General features: G+C 40.4%; 1 protein-coding gene across 4 annotated transcripts in view; it reads left to right on the top strand.

Moving 5' to 3' along the window:
• The window catches only part of UGGT1 (UDP-glucose glycoprotein glucosyltransferase 1), an 88,193-nt gene that overhangs the window by 23,346 nt on the left and 41,829 nt on the right, over positions 1-23,018 (top strand). For 3 of the 4 annotated variants that reach the window (XM_039488541.1, XM_039488544.1, XM_039488543.1), the window contains exons 11-22: positions 790-850; positions 5,992-6,083; positions 7,287-7,437; positions 11,189-11,308; positions 12,195-12,280; positions 12,729-12,864; positions 13,875-14,006; positions 16,737-16,901; positions 17,115-17,235; positions 18,252-18,350; positions 21,557-21,580; positions 22,128-22,222. In XM_039488541.1, coding sequence (XP_039344475.1) covers positions 790-850; positions 5,992-6,083; positions 7,287-7,437; positions 11,189-11,308; positions 12,195-12,280; positions 12,729-12,864; positions 13,875-14,006; positions 16,737-16,901; positions 17,115-17,235; positions 18,252-18,350; positions 21,557-21,580; positions 22,128-22,222 — 1,282 coding nt within the window. The remainder of the gene's footprint in view (positions 1-789; positions 851-5,991; positions 6,084-7,286; positions 7,438-11,188; positions 11,309-12,194; positions 12,281-12,728; positions 12,865-13,874; positions 14,007-16,736; positions 16,902-17,114; positions 17,236-18,251; positions 18,351-21,556; positions 21,581-22,127; positions 22,223-23,018) is intronic. The other variant, XM_039488542.1, reaches the window with a different exon arrangement.

Raw genomic sequence — 23,018 nt, 5'->3', positions numbered from 1 at the left:
AATGTTGGCTGACTCCACCATTTTTTTGAGTCTGTGTTTTTAATATGAAAAGTTTCACAGGTTCTTGGATTCCATTGATGAAATCTTTGCTGTTCTGCTGAAAGCAGGGGAGCCAGAACAATTTTTATAGTGGGGGTGCTGAGAGACATTGAACCAAACTGTAAACCTTGTATGTGATGGAAACTACTTCATGCCAGGGGGTGCTGTACCACACCCTCCTCCCCCACCTGCACCCCTAGTTCCAGCACCTATGGCTTTCTGGCAAGGATCAGGTGTGCAGTGTTCTGACTCTTAATTACCACACTATGAAGCTTAAAGTTGTTACGCTAAAATAATCCTTAATTGCCTCTTACAAGTTCTTCTTGTGTACAAATGAGTTTATACTAGAGAAGGTCCCTATTCACCAATTAAAATTTAAAATGCTGGAGTAGAGAAATGGTGGTAGCACTCACTTTACTATGACTTCCTGTATTGAATTTAAGGCTTGGTACATTCCAGAGTTTAAGTTTAGTCTTTTAAGTGGTAGTTGCTGCCTGGGGTAAGGGTGTCAGGATAACATTGCACAGAAGAGTAAGTTCTGAAAGCTGTTACTTGGTCTATCTTCTTCTTACTATTTTAATGGTGCCCAAATATGTGTTAAGTGCTTCCTGTTGCAGATAATACCAGATTCCTGCCCTGAGGAGCTTACAAATATATTTCAGACAAAGAATGCAAAGTGGGGTCACAAGACGGGGGATGTGGGAAAGAGGACTGGCAGCATCCATCACATGTGATGTTTTGTTTCCTTAGAGCAATAACGAAAACAGTTGTTTCCTCGGAACTCAGGACAGAAATTGAAGAGAACCAAAAGGTAATGTTTATAGAAAATTATTCAGTACATTCATACACTTCACATAGCTTTAAGCTTTGAAATAACCTTTAAAAAATGTCAACACTTTTTTTTTTTTTTTTTGGTGCTGGGAAGTAGAAGCCAAAATTTTTGTACTTGAGTACATAGGTTTCTAAATCTATATTAGGGTACAGAATAAAAGTGTCTGGCATTTCAAATATGAATTAAGGAGCCTAACTTTGCTCACCCATGTATGAAAATATTGGCCAGGATGCCTTAAAATAAAGAGAGCAAGAATGTGGGATGTCATGTGGAATGATGGTATCAGGCTCTTTTCTTCACAGATCCATAACAGGTGTTCCCAATGGTGAAGGGTGTCTGCTTGTCAGATGCTTGTCATTTAATCCTCATGTACGTTAAGGATATTAAGTGTGTGATTTTAAGAATACAATAATCTGAACTCAGAAGATCTTCTAACTGTACTTGTTTGTCTTTGTAAAATTAATTTAAGTTTGATGGAGATGCTGAGTTGACAGCTCTGGAGAAAGAAATGCTCTTTTCATTCCTGGAACTGATATAGCACAAGCAGCAGCTCAAACTTTCCTACAGTGCCCCGGTGAAGTGTCTCAATGTTATTCTATAAACTAGGGATTACATCCACGGGAGCAGTGGTAACTTGGTCTCCACGCCAGTTCAGTCCTTAGCCTCTCTACTAAGACTGCCAACAAGTGTCAATTTTGGTAGTGACTTTTGTGGTGATTAATTGTCCACTAGGGACAGGACTGAAACAATTAACTAACTAACTCATGTAGACCCTTGAACACATATACTGCTTTCAGTCACCGTTGACCTGAATTGGATTTGACCAAAGTGACAGCAGGGGAAAGCTCTGTATCCCCTTGTCAGTGCCCTTGGTCAATAAGTCATCCTGGTTAATTGTTAGATTTTTTTTAAGGAAGTAGGTCTCATTTCAATGGAAGTTGAGGCTGAGTTTCTGGCTTTGTATGTTTTGGTAACCATCTGGGTTTCTCCCAAGATGTAAAGAACAGTTGAAGACAAGCCACCAGAAGTTTAGATACAAAAATTGGTTAGGCATATTTCTGGATTATATTCAAAAGATGTTTGAGTTGTTGGGGAAGTGTGGCCTTTAGGAAAGATAGGATTTAGGGAGTAGAAAATAGGGAGCCTTTAATAGCGCTTTGTTGGGAAATGATGTAAAAGGCAACAAGGACTCTGCCTGATTGTCAAATCCCCAGGTTGAACTGACAATTAGGAACATCATTTCTGGATAGGGAAATACCTCCTGATCTCATTTATGCAGAAGCACTTTATATATATATATATATAGGGCCTGACTCTTCTCTTACACAGCATTTCTGTGCCTGTGAAACTCTTGACTTCCACTTTTGTTACTGAGCGGAGAAGGAGATTGTGGGCCTCAGTGCAGTAAATGATTGCTTGATTATTGATATGATTATTTTGAGGCTGAACAGAAGTTTGTAGTTTTTGTTCATTTGCCAGTAGTTTAATACCAGTGTATGGTCTTGTGTATGTGTTTTGTCATCTGTACTTTTAAATAGGCTCCAGTGTGCCAGTGTTTGATGTAAGAAAATAATAGTTAAGTGGCTCTGATGCAGTGCATTGGGAATTAGGCAAACCACACCAATTAACAGTGTCAGGAGTTGTACAATATACTGAAAATGTACCCATTATGACTGTTCAGATAGAGTAGAAGATACAGGTTTGAAACTGTAATCAAATAAAAACAAAGCAATAATATCTTTCTGTGTAAGATCTGAATTTCATGCTAGCTCTATGTTTATAGGAAGAATACAGGCTTGTACATGGCTATTTCTAGCATTAAAATATGAGCAGCAACTGCTCAGATTTATAGACCCAGTTACTCAGTACATTCCAGCTGCTTTGAGCCACTCTGGCAGTACAGAGTTGCCAGGAAGCTTACTTAAGCCATCTGCATATTCCCATTATGGTATGTAACCACTTAAATCAGCCTCTGTACCAGATGACTGGAGAGTAGCTAATGAGATGCCAATTTTTAAAAAAGTCTCCAGAGGTGATTCTGACAGTTATAGCCTGGTAAGCCTAACTTCAGTACCAGGCAAATTAGTTGAAACTTTAGTAAAGAACAGAATTATCAGATACATAAATGAATGTGATATGTTGGGGAAGAGTCAATGCAGCTTTTGTAAAGGGAAATCATGCCTCACCTGTCCATTAGAATTTTTTAAGGGATCAACTAGCATGTGGACAAGTGTGAACCAGTGGATATAGTGTACGTGGACTTTAAGAAGGCCTTTCACAAGATTTCCTCATCAAAGGCTTTTAAGCAAAGTAAGCAGTCCTGGGATAAGAGGGAAAGTCCTCTCAGAGATCTGTAATGGTTAAAAAAAAAAGGAAACAAAGGAAATAAATGGTCAATTTTCACAGTGGAAAGAGCTAAATAGCAGGGTTCCCCAAGGATCTGTACTGGGGCTAGTGTTTTTCACCATATTTATAAATGATGTGGAAAAGGAGGTGGCAAAGTTTGCAGACAATACAAACTTACTCAAGATAGTAAAGTTCACAGCTGATTGCAAAGACTTACAAAATGGCAGATGAAATTAAGTGTTGATAAATGGAAAGTAATGCACATTGGAATACATAAACCCAACTATACATACAAAATGATGGGGTCTAAACTAGCTGTTACCACTCAAGAAAGATCTTGGTGTCATTGTGGATAGCTCTCTGAAAACATCAGCTCAATGTGCACCACCAGTCAAAAAAGCAAACAATGTTAGGAATCATTTAGGAAAGGGATAGATAAAAAGACAGAAAATATCATAATGCTACTATATAAATCCCTGGCATGCCACATCTTGAATACTATATGCAGTTCTGGTTGCCCCATCTCAAAAAGATATATTAGAATTGAAAAAAGGGCAGAAAAGGGCAACAAAATGATTAGGGGTGTGGAACAGCTTCCATATGAGGAGAGATTAAGAACATCTTTCATTTAAGAAGAGACAACTAAGTGGGGATATGATGGAGTGAATGAGGAAGTGTTGTTTACCCTTTTACATAACACATTCCAACCTATCAAATACTTGTAGGTGGCTGTCATGTTCTCCCATAACTATTTCTCCTCCAAGCTATATGTAGTTGATTGTTTTAACTTAAACCATGTATGCTGTATTCAAAGTCACCCTTAGGCCCAGTCTACACTACGAGTTTATTTCAAATTTAGCAGCGTTAAACCGAATTAATGCTGCACCCATCCACACAACGAAGCCCTTTATTTCACTATAAAGGGCTCGTAATATCGATATCTGTACTCCTCCCTGACGAGGGGAGTAGCGCTGAAATCGGTATTGCCATTTCAAATTAGGGTTAGTGTGGCTGCAATTCGATGGTATTGGCCTCCGGGACCTATCCCACAGTGCACCATTGTGACCGCTCTGGACAGCAATCTGAGCTCAGATGCACTGGCCAGGTGGACAGAAAAAGCCCCGCAAACTTTTGAATTTCATTTCCTGTTTGCCCAGCGTGGAGCGGTGATCAGCACAGGTGACCATGCAGTCCCAGAATCAAAAAAGAACTCCAGCATGGACCGTACGGGAGATACTGAATCTGATCTCTGTATGGGGAGATGAATCTGTTCTATCAGAACTCCGTTCCAATAGATGAAATGCCAAAACATTTGAAAAAAATCTCCAAGGCTATGATGGACAGAGACCACAATAGGGACTCAACACAGTGCTGAAACTTAAGGAGCTGAGACAAGCATACCAGAAAGCCAAAGAATGAAATGGATGCTCATGGAGGGAGGGGCGACTGACAACTGTAGCTATCCCACAGTTCCCGCACTCTCCGAAAACCATTTGAATTCTTGGCTGAGTTCCCAAAGCCTGAAGGGTCAAAAACATTGTCGCGGGTGGTTCAGGGTATATGTCGTCGCCTTCTTTAAGCTTTATCTACTGGAGATTCAGTCCTGCCTGGAATATCATAGCAGCTGGAGGCTGCCCTCCCCTCCCCCCTTTGATCTCTGCTTGCAGAGGGAATAAAGTCAGTGTTGTTTCAAATTCATGCATTCTTTATTACTTCATCACACAAATGGGGGGATAACTGCCATGGTAGCCCAGGAGGGCTGGGTGGGGAAAGAGGGAAGCAACGGGTGACGTTGTTGCAGGGGCACCCCCTAGAATGGCATGCAGCTCATCATTTCTGCGGGATGTCTGGGGCTCTGACCCAGAGCGGCCGTTTGCCTCTCTGGTTCTTTAGTAGGCTTGCCTGATATTCTAGGCAGGACTGACTCTCCCTTTAGACAAAACTTAAAGAAAGGAATGACCTGGGGAGTCATTCCCATTTTTGTCCATGCGCCCCCGGCCGACCTCACCGAGGCCGGCCAGGAGCACCCATGATAGCAGCAGACGGTACAGTATAACTGGTAACCATCATTGTCAACTTGCAAAGCAGCAGACGGTACAGTATGGCTGGTAACCGTCTTTGCTAACTTGCAAAAGGCAAGGGGATGCTGCTGTGTAGCACTGCAGTACCGCGTCTGTTAGCAACATCCAGTAGACATACGGTGACAGTGAAAAAAGGCTGAACGGGCTCCATGGTTGCCGTGCTATGGCATCTGCCCGGGCAATCCAGGGAAAAGGGTGCGAAATGATTGTCTGCCGATGCTTTCATGGAGGGAGGATTGAGTGACGACATTTACCCAGAATCACCTGCGATACTGTTTTTGCCCCATCATGCATTGAGATCTCAACCCAGAATTCCAATGGGTGGGGGATACTGCAGGAGCTACGGGATAGCTACCCACAGTGCAACGCTCTGGAAATCGGCGCTAGCCTCGGTACATGGACGCACACCGCCAAATTAATGTGCTTAGTGTGGCTGCATGCACTTGACTTTATACAATCTGTTTCCAAAAACCGTTTTCTGTAAAATCGGAATAATCCCGTAGTGTAGACATACCCAAAGGCTGCTGTGGAGAACTAATATGGTGAATTTAGTGGAGTTAATATATAAATGCAGGGACATTAATAGATTTGAAACACTACAGAATCAATGCTGTGTGTGTTTTTTTACGTTTAACATTGATTTTTACTTAGTCTGTAGCATTTGTCTAATGACTTTGTTGCACTTTCCTTTAGTACTTCAAAGGAACATTAGGATTACAATCTGGTGATTCCGCCTTGTTCATCAATGGACTGCATATTGATCTAGACACACAGGACATATTTAGGTATGAACTTGTATAATTTCTTTAAAAAACTGTTCTGGTTTAGAATCTTGAAAGTGTTATTGCATGTATATATAGATATTAAGCTTGTTTATGGAGACGTGTGTATTTCTTGTAAATTCAGCAGAGTTAAAGACTAAATGTAAATTATTATTGTTTTAAAATACAATAATGATAAAGATAAGTCATACTTATCCCCTCTACAAGTGAAATATGGAGTTAAAGTTGTTGTGACATCACTGGTGCACCCTGCTGAGAATATACTGAAGTTTTCCAATATTTTTCCATTTTCCCAAGATTTCTAGCTGAATTCTATGTATATTGCAATAGTTGACACCAGGGGGTGAGCAAAAGACAAATTATTCTCTGAGCACAGTTCCTTTTGCATATAGTTGATACCTAGTCACTAGTTTTCTAGTTAATTTATTATTTCTTATCAGCCATTAAGCTAGTATTTTAAAGCTGGTGCGGGTCATTGGTGACAAAGTATTCCCTTCTGATGGCTGGTTGTTAGTAAATTATGATCACAGTTCATTTCCTAACATCCACATTACAATTGACATCCTTGTTGGCAGTTTCAGCAGAAAGGCTAAGCTACGGAGGCAAAATTTATCTTAATCTGCTCAAGGGCAACCCTTCCCTGCTGCTGCCTAGGGTGACCAGCTGTCCTGATTTTATAGGGACAGTCCCGATATTTGGGACTTTATCTTATATAGACACCTACTACCCCCCACCTCCTGTCCTGATTTTTCACATTTCCTGTCTGGTCACCCTACTGCTGCCCATTGCTTTAGCCTGTTCTGTGAAACAATTTTGGGCTACAGTGCTATCAATCAGGCATCTCTCTCTCTCTCTCTCTCTCTTACACACACACACACAAACACTCATTTTAAGAGAAGAGCAAAATATTAGTTCTTAAAGGTTAAATCCCTGAAAAAAATGTCCATCTGAAAACTGCCATATTGGGGCAGTCTGAGTTCGTGTGCGCGCGTGTTCCTAGTGCTATTTAGTAGTGGAGTTAAATAATTTTTCTCGGAGAAAATCCTCTTGAGGCAATTTGAAATTACTGAGATGCTAATGTAAATATTTGTAGACTCTTATAATGATGATTGTACCTTAATATAATCTGGTAATGTTTAGGCTAGAGCAAATCAGTAGTTGTATCTTAATATGTGTGTGATATTGAATGATTTGTATTCCTTCTAGCTTGTTTGACGTGTTGCGCAATGAAGCTCGTGTTATGGAGGGACTTCACAGTTTAGGAATTGAGGGCCTTTCCTTGCATAATGTTCTAAAGCTAAACATCCAGCCATCAGATTCAGACTATGCTGTGGATATCAGAAGCCCTGCTATTTCAGTGAGTACATTTTCTTATGAGCCAGGCTGTCCAGCAAAAATCTTATTTGAGCCTGGGGCTTTTAGTTGCACTTAAATAGACCTTTTTAGCATATCATACAAGTGCAATGTGTCTTATTTATATGAATAGCTAGAACTTCATAGAATGCAGAATAAGAGTCTGCACTGCAAAGAATTTACAATTTAATTGACAACATGTGGCAAAATATACTAGATTGTAAACTCTTTGGGATACAGACTGTAGGTATGCAGCTCGTGTTTCCTAATAATGGAGTGCAGATAGGTGAGAAAGCATAATTGGTAAGAAAGTTAATATGGGAAGGATTCATGTGTTCAAGAATTGGGTTTAAAGGAAGAGAGAGTGTGGGCAGACAAGTGGTATACAGTTCTTTAACTTGTAGAGCCCAAAATGAAGGAAAATGTAGTTGAGAAGGGAAAATGAGATTAAGGGAGCAATAAGGAGAATGAGATTGAGGAGATTAGAGAGGAAGTAATAGCAGAGATTAGGTGGGAGTGAGGTTATGGAGGCCCTTGAATGAGAGGGCTGTGTGTGGAAAAAGGGTTTGAATAAGATACTGGGGATAGGGGATGAGATGATGAAGTGGTGCAGGGTTAGCCATAGACAGAGGCTTCATGACTGTGCCTTGTGAAAGAAATTATAACTACAAAATATAAGGTATCCAGTAGAGCATAGCAAGTGGGGGAAAATAAATCCAAATAATCCAGTGCAATACTTCCATGCCTGAAAAACAGCTCATGTAACTGAGAAGATAGCTAGCTTCTGACCAGACTTGCCTACAGCAGCACAATTGAAAGCAGAACTGTCTTTGACATCTTAGTTGGAGGATATAAGATTATACAATGCCCCTTTTTATGTGCAGTTCTCCAACTTCGTTGTTATTTCTATGGACAGTAAATTCAACTGAATAAAAATCTAATTACTGAATCTGGGAAAAAAAACAAGGTAATAAAAGTAATAATTGGAGATATACCAATCTCCTAGAACTAGAAGGGACCTCAAAAGGTCATCGAGTCCAGTCCCCTGCCTTCACTAGCAGGACCAATTTTTGTCCCAGATCCCTAAGTGGCCCCCTCAAGGATTGAACTTACAACCCTGGGTTTAGCAGGCCAATGCTCAAACCACTGAGCTATCCCTCAAGCGCATGAGAAGATTGGACCAGTCAGACTTGTGCAAAATTGCAAAAGCAAAATAGAGATTGGATCCAGCATGGAACCATCTACTACTTTTAATTTAAAATAAATTGCTTTCTAACTAGATGGAGCAATTAGAGAATCAAATTAGGAACACACTTGGCCTTCTGGAGAAAGGAGCAAAAGAAAATTTTATGATTTTTTTTTTTTTTTTTTTGGAAAAAATGTTTACCTGTTACATGGCAAAGCAATATAGAAGAGAATTCTTTACTTTGGAAAAAGCATCTAGATTGCCAGCAAGATACTGTAATACAATTATGTTAAAGTATAAGGACAAAGTTGGAGTCCAAGACTTACCTCTTCAATCTAAAAGGTGAACTTCAGTATCTTTAAAGTATCAGAGGGGTAGCCGTGTTAGTCTGGATCTGTAAAAGCAACAAAGAATCCTGTGGCACCTTATAGACTAACAGACGTTTTGCAGCATGAGCTTTCGTGGGTGAATACCCACTTCTTCGGATGCAAGTGCCTTGCATCCGAAGAAGTGGGTATTCACCCACGAAAGCTCATGCTGCAAAACGTCTGTTAGTCTATAAGGTGCCACAGGATTCTTTGTTGCTTTTACAGTATCTTTAAAGACAGTATTTCAGAAACATAACAGTGAGACGGTACTTCTCTTGCTCACCAAGTTAGAATGCACAGTGACAAAGAACAGAAGGGTCATGGAGGAGCACAGTTTTCTTTCTGCTATAAACAACTAGACTGATTTCCCACTGTCTTCAGGGTTAGGACAGACCATATGTATGGTTTCTAGAGGAATCCCCTTGATGGAAAGCTGGCTTCTTTCAGCATGGCTATGCAGTTCTCCAGCTGCTCCAAGCAGGGCCATCCTTAGAGGGGTGCAGTGCCTGGAGTGGAAATGACAGATTAATCTCTTCTGGGACTGACTGCACCGGCCAATTGCACTGGCCTGCGTGGCTCCCCAAAGCGCAAGGCCTGGGGTGGAAGTGAGGGATTCGTCTCTTCCAGGACAAACTGTGCCAAACAATCGCACTGGCCCGGGGGACCTCGCCAAAGCACGGGGCCTGGAGTGGTCACCCCGATTCACCCTACCCAGGGACAGCTCTGGCTCCAAGCAGCCAGTTCCTGATTTCCTCTCCTCTTGTGTTCTAGGATGTTTCCAGGAAGTCTTACGATTCCCGATGCCTCTTGTCCCTGCCCTTAACTCTTGCCTCCTAGCTCAGAAATTTGGGGTTTCCTGACCTGTACCTCAGGGCTGTCCCTGTATAAATATGTAGTTTTAAATTTTTTTGCTGAATATGTGGATCAGCCTAAAGCAGGCTCTCTGCATTGTTTAAAAAAATACTCCTGGGCAGAAATGAGATGATGAAATAGTGAGCCTGGCTCTTCTTGCTGTTGACAACTGTCTGATGTTAATATTTTATTTCATTTCTGAGGGTTACCTCAGGTTGTAAGAAATTTAGATGAGAATGATTTTAGACAGCGTCCCTCTCCTTCAGGGTAGATAGCGTCATTGCTGGTTGCATTCCTTGTGATTTAACATTAATTTCAATTTACTGCTGTAAAGATCTATAACCCTTTCAAGCCCCTGAATCAATTAAGTGGTCTAAACTGCATTTAATTACTCTGTGATTTGTAACATCTCAACCATGTTCAGCAATAAAAGAGCAAACTTCTTGGAAACAAACAGTGTTTGGAATTTCTTTGACAGTACTGTGCTTAGCTTCTTCACATTACTGGATTGTCTAAGAAAATATAAATTTGGTGGAGGGAGACTGGCCAGCTATAAACGTTGTATCAGAGACTTGCCAGCTAAGAAATGCTGTATAACTCCTAAGATGGTGCTCCTGTTATTGAACAGAGGCATAAGAAACAACTGAAGGGAAATACTAGAGGCACTGGATATTTAGTAAGATTTTTGTTGTAGGAACTTAAATGGGAGACTAACCAAGCCACAAAAACTAGAAAAAAGATAGATTGTCATCACAAAGTGATGTGATGAGAAATGGATTGTTCAAAAACCCGCCTCCCAAAAATCACAGGGTTGATACAGCTTCATTTTAATACCTGAGAAATGAGTTACACACCATCGTGTAGTAAAGACTTTCCAGCCTTTGATTAGGTAGTCTTTAGAATCAGAAAGCATTAAAATACTAAATACTATTCACAGCTTTGTGCAGCACTATGGAGCAATATTAACTATAGATAACTTCCTTTTAAAAGATCAAAAACATCTAACACTTCTCTGCTGTTACTTTCCCTCAGGCTGGACTTTTATTGCTTTTTCTTTCACATTTGTGTTCATCCCGTTGTCATGTCTTTGGGATGGGGCCTTGCATCATTGTAGAGTTAAAAATGGAAATGCTAAGAGGAGTGAAAATCTGAAATTTTGCATGGTAGAAGACATGGGAACAGAGGGGAAAACAGATTCATAATGTAACTTCTAACAGATCAAATTCAATTGGTGTTTTATTAAACTAGAATGCTTAAATACAATGCTTGTTTTATATTATTTCAAACATCTCACTTTAACTAATTGCAGGTTATATTAGTTTAACAAGCAATTATTTATTTTTTATTAGTGGATCAACAACCTTGAAGTTGATAGCAGGTACAATTCCTGGCCTTCTAGTGTGCAGGAACTGCTGCGCCCCACCTTTCCTGGAGTAATCAGACAAATCAGAAAAAACTTCCACAACTTTGTAAGTAATAACCTGACTAGAAATAAGATGCACATTTTTAATAGTGAGGGAAATTTAAGCACTGGAACTACTTTCATACAAGTGTGGCGAATTCTCGGTGGTGGTGAAATCATTTGAACATTTTAAACTGAGGCTGGGTGTTTTTCTAAGAGATAAGCTCAAACTCAGCCAAAAATTATGGGTTAGATGCAAGAATCACTTGGTGAAATTCTAGAGCGTATATTATGCATGAAGTCAGACTAGATGATCATAATGATCCCTTCTGATCTGAAAATCTATTAATTACTGTAACAATGCTTTTCTATTGATGGGGTGAGTGTGAAGTTCTGTGAATGCCAGTTTCATGACCTGCTAATATTTGATGATGGCTACTGAAGTTTCTTGAACTTGTCATTGGAATATCACTTTGCCACATGTAAAAGGTTAAACTCATCTGGAACACCTTGCAGGATGACACTGGGCTGGCACTCAGGAAAATCACTTTCAGTTCCCCGCTCTACCATAAACTTCCTTTGTGACCCTACGGAAATCACTTAGGGCAGTGCTTTAACATGCCTTGCGTGGTCATGGCACAGCGCTCTAAAAACCACCTCAATGAGGGGCGTAGCTCCCAGCGCTGGGGCACTGTTTACACTGGCACTTTACAGGTGCTGCAACTTGCTGCGCTCAGGGGTGTGTTTTTTCACACGCCTGAGCCAGAAAGTTGCAGCGCTGTTAATTGCCAGTGTAGAAAAGCCCTTAGTCTGTTTGTGCCACAGTGGGTAAAATGTCAATAATACCTCTGCAGTGAAACATGAATAAACCTGTCCTCTTAACCATGAACCACTGTTTTGGGCTTTTAATGGAACAAACTCATGTAAAACCTTTATTTTGTAATTGCCCAAAGGTTCTTATAGTGGATCCTTCCCATGAGAGTACAGCAGAATTGCTTAACGTGGCGGAGATGTTCTTCAGCAACCACATCCCATTGAGGTAATGCTACATTTTTATGGGAGGGCATTAGTTTAGCTTTTGTGGCTTTCATGATTATTACAAAGTGTTCACTATTAGCCACGTGAGATGTTGTATAAACTTTCAACAGTTAAAAGTGGCCCAGAAAAGCCAATCCCTCCAACAGAACAAAAGAAAATGGAGAAAGCAAGAAACAGTAGGAAAAAGGAGGGCAAAATGATCAAAACATGATTAACTCAAAGTCTCAAAAGACATGAATGGATTTGAGTGAGTGAACCCTAGGGAATGTTTTGTAGAGACCATGAACCAGAGTTATTCAAGTCTGCTTATTAACATACCTAGCAAGAACCCCTGCTTAAGATCTTTATAATCATTGGCTATTCTGCATTATTTGTTATGCAAATAAAATCTTCACTACGATTTTATTTGCATAACAGGCACATGTTCTTTGGGATTGTTTTCTTTACAGGATTGGTCTGGTCTTTGTGGTTAATGACTCAGAAGATGTTGATGGGCTACAAGATGCTGGGGTTGCCCTTCTTAGAGCATTTAATTATGTTGCGCAAGAAGTGGATAATAATTATGCCTTCCAGACTCTTATATCTGTAAGTGTTCATAAATGCATGTTTAATATCTGATGTATGAGAGAGACTCTGTGTTAATGGGAAAATAGGTAATAAGAGAAATTTATATTACTTCCGCAACTCTGAATCTCTAGTATCTGATGAAGTGCACTTCAAACACTTTTTCTCTCTTAAAATTTTGTTGGTAAAATTTTTGATAATGAAAACAGGGATCAAATAGAATTGACAGCACTATGTACGTTTTCTGTGTCACCTTACCTTCCATTCCCTAGTTCTGCCCACGCATCTCAGTCCTAGCCTGCTATGTCACTTACTATTGTAGTTCTGGGCTTGTCTTTAGTAGAGACTGCCAATCCTGCCAGATAATTTTGTGATGAGTACTAGGATGAGAAAAGCAAACTCATTTTCACTTGCAGCTTACAGTGTGCAATCATGTTAACTTAAAATGGTTACAAGAGGCACAATTTTTTAATTCAGTTAAATTGCTAGTGGCTTGTAAACTTTGCTTTGTTCTTCCTCCGATTTGTTTTGATATACTAATGATTAGTTGCAAATCAAAGAAATAATATCTAGCACGTTAAAAAAAGTGAAACAAAGATGTTTCCTAATTTACAAGGGGAAAGTCAGCCTCCTAGATCATGGTTATAAGCAAAAATCCTGGGACTATTCTGCAGAAAAACATGCAGCCCTTTTGATTTGTTTAATTTGAAATTTGCTTTGCTGCACATCTTTCTGAAAACATTTGAATCACAAGAAATGTTTGTCATTCTGGCCAATATCGAGGTTAGAGAATATAGCAATAGTCATCTCAGCATAAGAACTCTTATACTGAGGCATAGCAGGCTAATTTTCAAGACTAGCGATGTTTATCATTTGGCTTGTATTTGTATATAGACTATTATCACACATCATAACTAAGTTGCCATAAATGTTCTACATTAGAAGTTGGAGTATAGCGGATATGTTATGTTTGGGAAAGAGAGGGAAAAATCAGTCATGGCTATAAATCTGAATTTGCCTCCCCTCCTCAGATATATAACAAAGTAAAAACTGGAGATCAGCTGCAGGTTGAACATGTGGTTAGCGTTCTCGAGAAGCAGTATCCTTATGTAGAAGTGAACAGCATTCTGGGGATTGATTCTGTTTATGATCAAAACAGGAAGGTAAGAATTTTGTGAGATTAAAGTATTGTTATCCTGGTAGTTCACTGTTTAATATACCATTTACTGAATATTATTTCAGCAAGTATATTGACAGGGCAAATCCCACCCCTCTTTGTGCTGAGGCAGAGAGCCCTTCGGCAATCAAACTGGTGCTATTTCACTGTAGAGGGGCAAGATTTGAGGAGGAACCTGGCATGCCGAGGAACCCAGGTCTGGTGGGGCCTCCCTGTGTGCAGTCACTCTGGAAATTGGGGTGAGAATGAGATGCTCTGCTGATATGTAGATCCTCTAGGCTTTCTTCCTCTACCCAAACAGGGAACACTGGGACCATGGAGGCTGCTTCAACCCATATTCTGGAATGTGGGTAGATTTCTTCCCCTGTCCCATCCTGTAACATGCTCTGATGGCTTACCCCAACTAATTCATGCTGCATGCTGGGAAGATTGCCCTAAAACAAGTACATGGTATCAGCTAATCTCCATATTTGGGATGCCTCTTTTGGCAGGTTGCAGTGGTGCTTTGAAAGTTCTGAGGCTTAAAGTGGAAGCATCGAGGGGGAAGATGGTAAAGGAAAGGAAGGCCCTACCAAGTTGCTGTCTGAAACTTGAGTGCAGAGATGATGCTAAATCAGGCTAGGGCATGAAACCGGGCTGCTCTTGTATCCCTACTGGACTAGGTGCTCCTGACCCATTGAACTTCCTCCCCCGCCATAAGATACTTAATTACTGGACTTGGATGTTCAAACAAAGCCCTTTATGTACAAAAGCGTTAGAGCCTGAAAGGTTTGTTGAGAGAGAGAGAGAGAGAGAGAGAAAATACTGAAGGGATCATTACGAGTGATTTTACCTGATACTAGAGATTGTGGCCAAATCTTAAAAGTTGTGAGATCTTCTGCTCAAAGGATATGATGTCCTAACTTTTAACCTTGATTAGCCTGTTATAAAGGGATGAAACACTAAGATGGTTTTTGTAAATATCGGCTCTATCTGGCAATGCTAAGGGTATTGCATAGAGAAGATCCTATTTTGGGGGAGTGACAGTGACAGCTCATGACAGTTCTCAGAGTACCCAGGCCTGAGTGTCATCTTGTTACTCACTTTGCTCCAGTAAGAGGGATGCTTGCTTATACCTAACTGGGTGTCAGCCCCCTAACACCACCAGCCTGTTAGCCACCCAAACAATCTCCTCTGGGCTATGCCAGCCCTTACTTTGCCTTGCAGGCTAACAGTAGGTGCATCCCAATCCCCAAGCCCTTTAGAACTATTCCCCTGAAGTGTCTAGCCTCTTATCCACTGGACACTCACAGTAATACTGGGTCTGCTGTCCTTAAGGGAACAGTGTACACACCAGCTTGAATGATTCAGCTCAGCACTGAGATATATTTATAGTGAAAATCACATACATTTATTATCAAAGGTTCAGGATACCAGAGAAAGGATAATAGAAACAAAAGGGTTACATATAAAATAAAATCATAACACGATTTCTAGAGACTAACTTTAACAGGTTAACCTACCATCTAAACAAGATTATCTCACCCCAAATGTCCTTCACAACATTTCAGCTAGGGCAGGTTATGATCCTGCTTTAATGAATGTAATCACACTTCTGATTACTTAATAGGTTCAGGATAAAGGCGTGTCTTCCTTGCCTTCACTTTATATCCCCCAAAGTTTGTCTGTAACCCAGTGTCAGGGTAACCCATTCTAGCTTATTGTCCACTCTGCTGCCTCCCTGTTGATTTCACATCCCCCCCATTGACTTTGTATGTAAATTGGGTTTCTGATGTGTTGTCTTACAATGCTTAATTTACATGTTGACAGAGAGGTGAATATTCCACCCCCATATTTCTGGCAAAAAAACATCTCTGCCTTGATACAGACTTTAGGCACATGTTTTCAGTGTATATGCATAGCTCCTTACATAGTATCTGTACGTACATTTCACAATAATATTAATGCCCAGCATGACCCTGGCTTTCATTTAAGACCACACGTGATATTCATTTGTGAACCAGAATGTACACATCAGGATCAGGATATTCTTAGAACCCCCTTGCCAGTTGGCATTGAGGGGTTCTAAGGTCACAGTACTGAATTAGCTTTTAGATTACTGAATATAATAAAAATAGACCATAAGATGGTTACATGCAATGGAGAGACTTGTCGTAACAATAAATACCCGCTAACGTGTTTTCATAGAATTGCGAAGAACAGTGTTTTAAAAAGGCTTTGCTTTATGTCATATGTGCCATCACTGTTGAACTAATTTATACTTGGACTTCATAGTGTGTGTTCTCTTCTTGTCATTAATTCTACATGAGATTTTGGCTCAAATGCAGATATGTAACCATTTATATGTAGCTTTTAAAATTGTGCCTTTTCTACCCACATGCACAGTAAATCATAAATTCCTGGTACTGGTTTAATGGAACAAGTGGTTGTCAAGTTGCTTTATTATTTGATAATATAAAGAAGTACTCTTAATTTATTTTTTTTGAACTTCTGATCGCTAGATAATAGAGTCTTCTATATAAGAGGTATTATAAACTTATGTTTTCTGTATTGAATATCATATATACAGAATATGTAGTAAAGCTTATATTACCCTATTTGGGAGAATGTTCAGAATAGATTTCAGCGGAATTAGGGTATGTTACAGTGAAGGCCATAATTCTTCTATGTAGTAATGAGATAATATACTTATGTTTGTTCTTTCCTTTTATATCAGGAAGGCAGAGGGTACTATGAGCAGACAGGTGTGGGACCTCTACCTATTGTGCTGTTTAATGGAATGCCTTTTCAAAAAGAGCAGCTGGATCCTGATGACCTAGAAACCATAACAATGCAAAAAATCCTGGAAACCACCAGCCTCTTCCAGAGAGCTGTGTACTTGGTATGTGATGTTTCTAAACTGGGATTTCAAGGGGAGACCTAGCTTTCTGAAAGTTGAAGTCAAGCAAGAGCCCTAAAAAAAAAATAAAAAAATCTTTAAGCAAGATCACCAGCCACCTTAATTCACGATTACTTTGTTTTCAAGCAGTTTAATAAAAATGTGTTTGGAAAAACAGTATCTTATGCAGCAGCTTTTCTTCCTTCTTTCCTTCAGGGTGAATTGTCCAGTGATCAAGATGTGGTTGAATATATCATGAACCAGCCTAATGTTGTTCCAAGAATCAATTCAAGGATCTTGATGTCTGACCGAGAGTACTTAGATCTAACTGCCACGAGTAAGGGACACTTTCAACTCAATAAACCCGACCTGTATAAATATTTATTTACAAGAATTGGGATTTCCCAGTGGAACGCAGAGTGTCAAAATGTATTATCATCAATAGTATAAGAGGAGAGATTCCAGCCCACTTGGTGCTAAGAGAGTCAGGCTGTGCCCAGTAACAGCATAAACATTTATATCTGTCAGATTTTTCATAGTAGTTATGCATTTTCTATTTTTTTTCCTTCTACCTTTTTTAGGGGAATTTAGTGACTCATGAAACTGAGACATTAACAGGACTAGCAAAAGCCAAGACTAATAGTCCTGTACTATGTGAGACACATCAGGCAGTGCTGCTCTATCCTTAAACCCCACTTGAACAGAAATTGATGAAATACTTAGGATTTGCTATAGTACAGATTTCAGTAAAGGTAATAATAGGAGATATACCAATCTCCTAGAATTGGAAGGGACCTTGAAAGGTCATCTAGTCCAGCCCCTGCCTTCACTAGCAGGACCAATTTTTCCCCCAGATCCCTAAGTGGCCTCCTCAAGGATTGAACTCATAACCCTGGGTTTAGCAGGCCAATGCTCAAACCACTGAGCTATCCCTTCCCCCCCTTTGCATGGTTAAAATATTAAGCAGTTGTACTCCACGCAGAAAGACTATGTAGAATAATAATACAGTTACAGATGCACATGTGTGATTTTACTTGAATGGTTTGGAGAGTAGTAATGCAATGGATTTAAATACATATTTCTTTACACAGAGATGCAGTTGAATTGAATGGGACCTTGCACTACTGATTTCAGTTGAACTTTGCATCGTGAGAATGATATGTTGGTTTTGGTGTGTCTTGTAAAAGTAACATTCATTGATATATTAGCCATAAACAGCAGAAATCAAACACAAAACCAGCGTCAAGCTATTAGGGTAATGTGTGGCTTAAATATCAGTGAATGTTATTGATATATTTCTTCTAATGGTATCGTCCGTTTCTGCACCTATAATATTTTATCTTTTTCTTGCAGATAACTTTTTTGTGGATGATTATGCTAGATTTACTTTCTTGAATTCCAAAGATAAAACAGCTGCTGTAGCCAATAGTATGACCTACTTAACAAAGAAAGGTAATAATCATGATAAAATATAAACTTAAATCTACTTCTGTGTTTGTGCAGTTCCTAATACAACTAAGTCTTGATCCTGATTGGGACCTCTGGCGCAGTACAGCGATGTAAATTTTAATAACACACTCTACTTAGTCAGAGCTTTACAGACAGACTGCAAGCACTTAAGGGTAGAAAAGCAATCTTATTTGAAGAGAGGATCTTTTCAGGGAAGGAAGAATAAGGAGAAAACTGGTGAGGAGGACATCAAAGGAAAGCCTTTTGTAAGAACTGGTCTGAAGGCAGGAAGAGGTTGAGGGTTGGCAGGAAATGGGAGACTGTCAGGCATCAGTAGCAACATAGTAGGTGCAAAGCCAAGAGACTGTAAAAGATGAAGTGTGAGTAGTAAGACAGAGTGCAGATTCAGAGAAGATTAGGCAGTGAGTTGGTGGATTCTATTAGAGTCCATCAGTTTCTCTAGGTTCCTGTATGGCCTTGCCACCATAGTAACTGAGCTCTTTGGCAAAGAGAAGCAGTCACTAACATCCTTCTCAGATATATAGAACTACTTGCCCTCCTTTTTCCCTGGGTCTTCCTCTCCTGTCCCTCTTGAACCACCTGTAACCTTCTGTGATTAAGGCTGCAAGTTTGTCATGGAAGTCACGGATTCAGTGACTTTCTGTGACCTCTGTGACTTCTGCAGCGGCTGGTGCACCTGGCCCGGGGGCCACCTGAGTGGCTCAGGCAATCCCTTGGCCAGTCACACCAGGGGGCAGTCTCAGGCCACTGTGCCGCCGCCTCCTCCTCCTCCCCTTCCCCCCCGCAGCAGCAGGAGTTTGGATGTGGGTTAGAGCACGGGATGGGGTGAGGGCTCTGGGCAGCGCTTACCTCGGGGGGCTCCCCAGGAACCATGGCCAATGGGAGCTACGGGGGCGGTGCCTGTAGGCAGAGGCAGTGTGCAGACTTGCCTGGCCATGGCTTCACCCAGGAGCTGAGGGAATGGGATGTCGCCGCTTCTGGGGAGACGTGGAGCCAGGTAGGGAGTCTGCCAGTCCCACCAATACCGGCCCCCCCGCACCAGCAGGGGTCCCAGGCCGTGTGCCACTGCCTGCTCCCGGGCTGCCCCCGAGCACCCGCAGTGTCCCCCAGGCTTGCACCCCAGAGACAGACAGACAGAGACACACACATGCACACATATTCATGAACAGGTCACAGGCCGTGCATTTTTATTTACTGCCCATGACCTGTCCATGAGTTTTACTAAAAATATCGTGACTAAAAGCCTTATCTATGATTGATTGTCTCCTACCACCAAATTATTCTTACAGCAGCACTGTATTTCTGGTGTACTTATGCTAACATAGGCCCAATCCTGCAAAGTGCTGAGCACGCTCATCTCTACTAAAGACAGATTTTGAAGATGTGCTGACCAGAACTGAACATGGTATTCCAAGTGAAAACATGCCACTCATTTGAAGGGCAATTAACCAGTGGATCTCACTGCCATGTGATATTATCGAATCAAAGAGCCTAGATGAGTATAGAAAAGGATTAGATGTTCTTATGAAAAAACATCATCTGCAGTTACATTGCCTGAGATAAAAATGAATAAGGGATCAGAACCCTCTGCTTTGTGACCTAAGCTAAACAATAGTTGTCTGAGCTTCAGAAGTTTGCATAATTGCCCAGTAATCAGACTGACGATTAATCTGGTCTGATCTTGCAATTCTTGCGCTTTGTGCATGAACTGCATGGTCAAATATTGTATTACTTATATTACAATTGCACTCAAAAGCCCTATCAAGATTAGGACCTCATTGTACTACATGATGTACAAACACACACAAACAGATATGGTCCCTGACATGAAAAGTTCATACTCAATCGGCCCTGAATATGTTCCCATCTTGGCTATTTAAACTTCCTGACTCACCAGTACTTGATTTTTTTCTTTTTCTTTTTCCTTCCTATCTTTGGAACTACTCAAGTTGTTCTTTAAGTGACTCTCGAGTTTCTCCTGACGTTGTCCCCAGGCATTGCCTCCTTCCTGTACTGCTGTAAATGTTTCCAATGCTCCCTGTCCTCTGCTTAGCCATTTGTTCATGTGCAGCCAATTAGAGCTGTTCCTTATTTTTCTTTGTAGCACTTAAAATAGACAATACATCTCCAAATTCTCATTTGAAAGTACCTTTTCTATTGTAGTGTACAGTCTAGGTTAGCACAGAAGCAGACATTTCCGTGGAAAGTGGATGGCAGCATGAATATTTACTAACCAGCTGGAGAATCAGTTGCCCCTTCACAGCTAAAATTTCTTTAGATCTGTTTAGTTTCACCTAGTATCCACTTTCCTTTTGTCTGCTGATCTCAGCACCAAACTGGACTCCTCCTGCTTATGGAGGCATGTTGTTTTTGAGCTGCCCCTGCTTAATTTACAGCTTTTGGCTTGCTGCCTCTGAAGTTATTCAGGGTACTGGATAGCTAGTATCTGATTACACGGAATAATGTGGCATGTTTCTTTTTCTAAATAGTGGAAAAGCGTAGGTTTTGCTCACTCACCAGTTGGTATTCTTCCCTCTGCAGTGGTACTGAACTCGTGCTAAGGCTGTCTACACAGCAGCTATGAGGGTGATTCCCAGTTCATGTAACCCAGCTCTGCTTGAGTTAGCTTGTTACAAACATCAGCATAGCAGTGGGGGCATGGGTGGTGGCTCAGGCTAGCCACTTGAGTACAATCCCACCTGACCTGGATGCATACTCAGGCAGTGACACTGAACTGCCTCCCATTTTCGCACTGCTATTTTTAGCACTCTGACTTGAGCAGAGCTAGCACGTGTATGTCCAACTGAGCTGGCAATGCCCTTACATCTGCTGTGTAGACATACCCTAAGTGAGACATAAAAGCAATAGCTGGCCACATCTAGATCATAATATGCTGCTTCTCGCAAAAATAGGAGTTTTGGCTCCAGTGCCTTCCTCAAATTCTGTTGTAGGGTCACTGTTGGATATAATATTTTGCACTCATTTAAACAAAACAAAAAACAAGTCTTTTTGTAGTATTGCTGGCAAACAACGCTTGCTCGTTTACTCTCAATTTTAGCGGTTTAGTAACATGATCCCTGCATATACTATGCCGTACAGCTAGCTCCTTTTTACTTGTAGAGTTTGTTATGGAAATTAATAATGACATTTACCTTTTCTTCCACTCTTTCCTTTTTACTTGTGTCCAGGAATGTCCTCCAAGGAGATCTATGGTAACTCAAACTTTAGCACTTTCTCTTTCTTGGGTTATTACTTTAGTATGTTTAGGTTCTTTGGGAACTTTCTGATATCTGTATAATGCTGGCCTAGAACCTGCAGGTAATCGAAAAACTGTCTGATGCATGTGTTTTATTTCTTTATAATATCTCTTTGTACAAAACTGATTCTGTAAGATACCACTTAAAGAAGGGTGAAAAGGCATGTTTGTACCCTAGTGAGAAATTATAGGTTACTTGCAGGTTCGTAGGTTCCTATTATAATTTTTAAATTTACCAAGTAGTCAAATAATAATTCAGTTTAGAAGCATAATAATGCATGTTCCTCCAATCTGTTAAGTAGGAAAATCAATCCTAATCTAATAGTAATACCACTTTTCATGATACATATAAGTATCACTGTTTAACTTCATCTGCATCTTTCCTTGTGGCCCTTTGCTTTTGTCAAACCCCTGCACGTGTGTGTTTCCCAGTATAATGCCAATGTGATAATATTCAGAAGCTGCCTTTTTTCCCAAAGTGTTGCATTTTTATTCTTCTACAGATGATTCTTTTGTTAGACCAGTTACTTTTTGGATTGTTGGAGATTTTGATAAACCTTCTGGGAGACAATTGTTATATGATGCTATCAAACATCAGGTAGGTGGTAGCATTTCAATTTAAAAAGAGAGGCAGTGTGGTTCAGTGGCTAGAGCACTGGACTGGGACTCACTTCTCCTCTCTGTTCCAACATTTCCCTTCCACCCTCTTTCTGTCTTCTCTATCTATATTGTGAGCTTTTTGGTAGTAGAGACACTCTCTTACCATATGTTTTTGTATGAGGCCTAGCACAATGGGGCACCCAATCTCAGTTGTGGCCTGTAGGCACGTATCCTAATGCAAATAATAATGGACACAGTTCAGGCTGACAGATCTAATATTAGAATGACAGTGCTGTGTTTTGACTTGGGCTTACATGTGAGCATTGTACCATAACCTCTGCTTTGTCTCTCTCATCTGCACGGATTGTAACATGGGAATTTTTCTCGTCCAGTGTTTTGGACAAAATAATTCTGATGTATTTCAATGCAGTACCTGCTCACAAAATTAATTACACGTTCAAATAAACATCAATATTGTGCAATTACTTTCTTTTTTTCTCTTTTCTTTCTCCCTTTCAATCTCTGGGACATCAACCTGTACCCTCCACAAAAAACACACTTGAGAAATAAGAACTCTGATCAGAGTGCTACTTTAATGTCTCTCTCCAATTCCCTCCTCAGGCAAAAGCCTGAGTAAACAGCAGAGCCTTACACCTTGCCCTGCAAGTCGCTGAATTTTCTTTTTCAAGAGTGAGAAAAAGAATCAGTTCCTGCATTGTGACAATTGAGCACTTTAACATAAATATTAAGAAACTTACAATTTTAACTAACTCAGATACATTGCCAGTTTCAGT

Source organism: Mauremys reevesii, linkage group 9 (genome assembly GCF_016161935.1).
Source record: "Mauremys reevesii isolate NIE-2019 linkage group 9, ASM1616193v1, whole genome shotgun sequence".
Taxonomy (NCBI): Eukaryota; Metazoa; Chordata; order Testudines; family Geoemydidae; genus Mauremys; species Mauremys reevesii.
The sequence above is the reverse complement of the archived record's forward strand: the minus strand, read 5'-3'. Positions and strand labels throughout refer to the sequence as shown.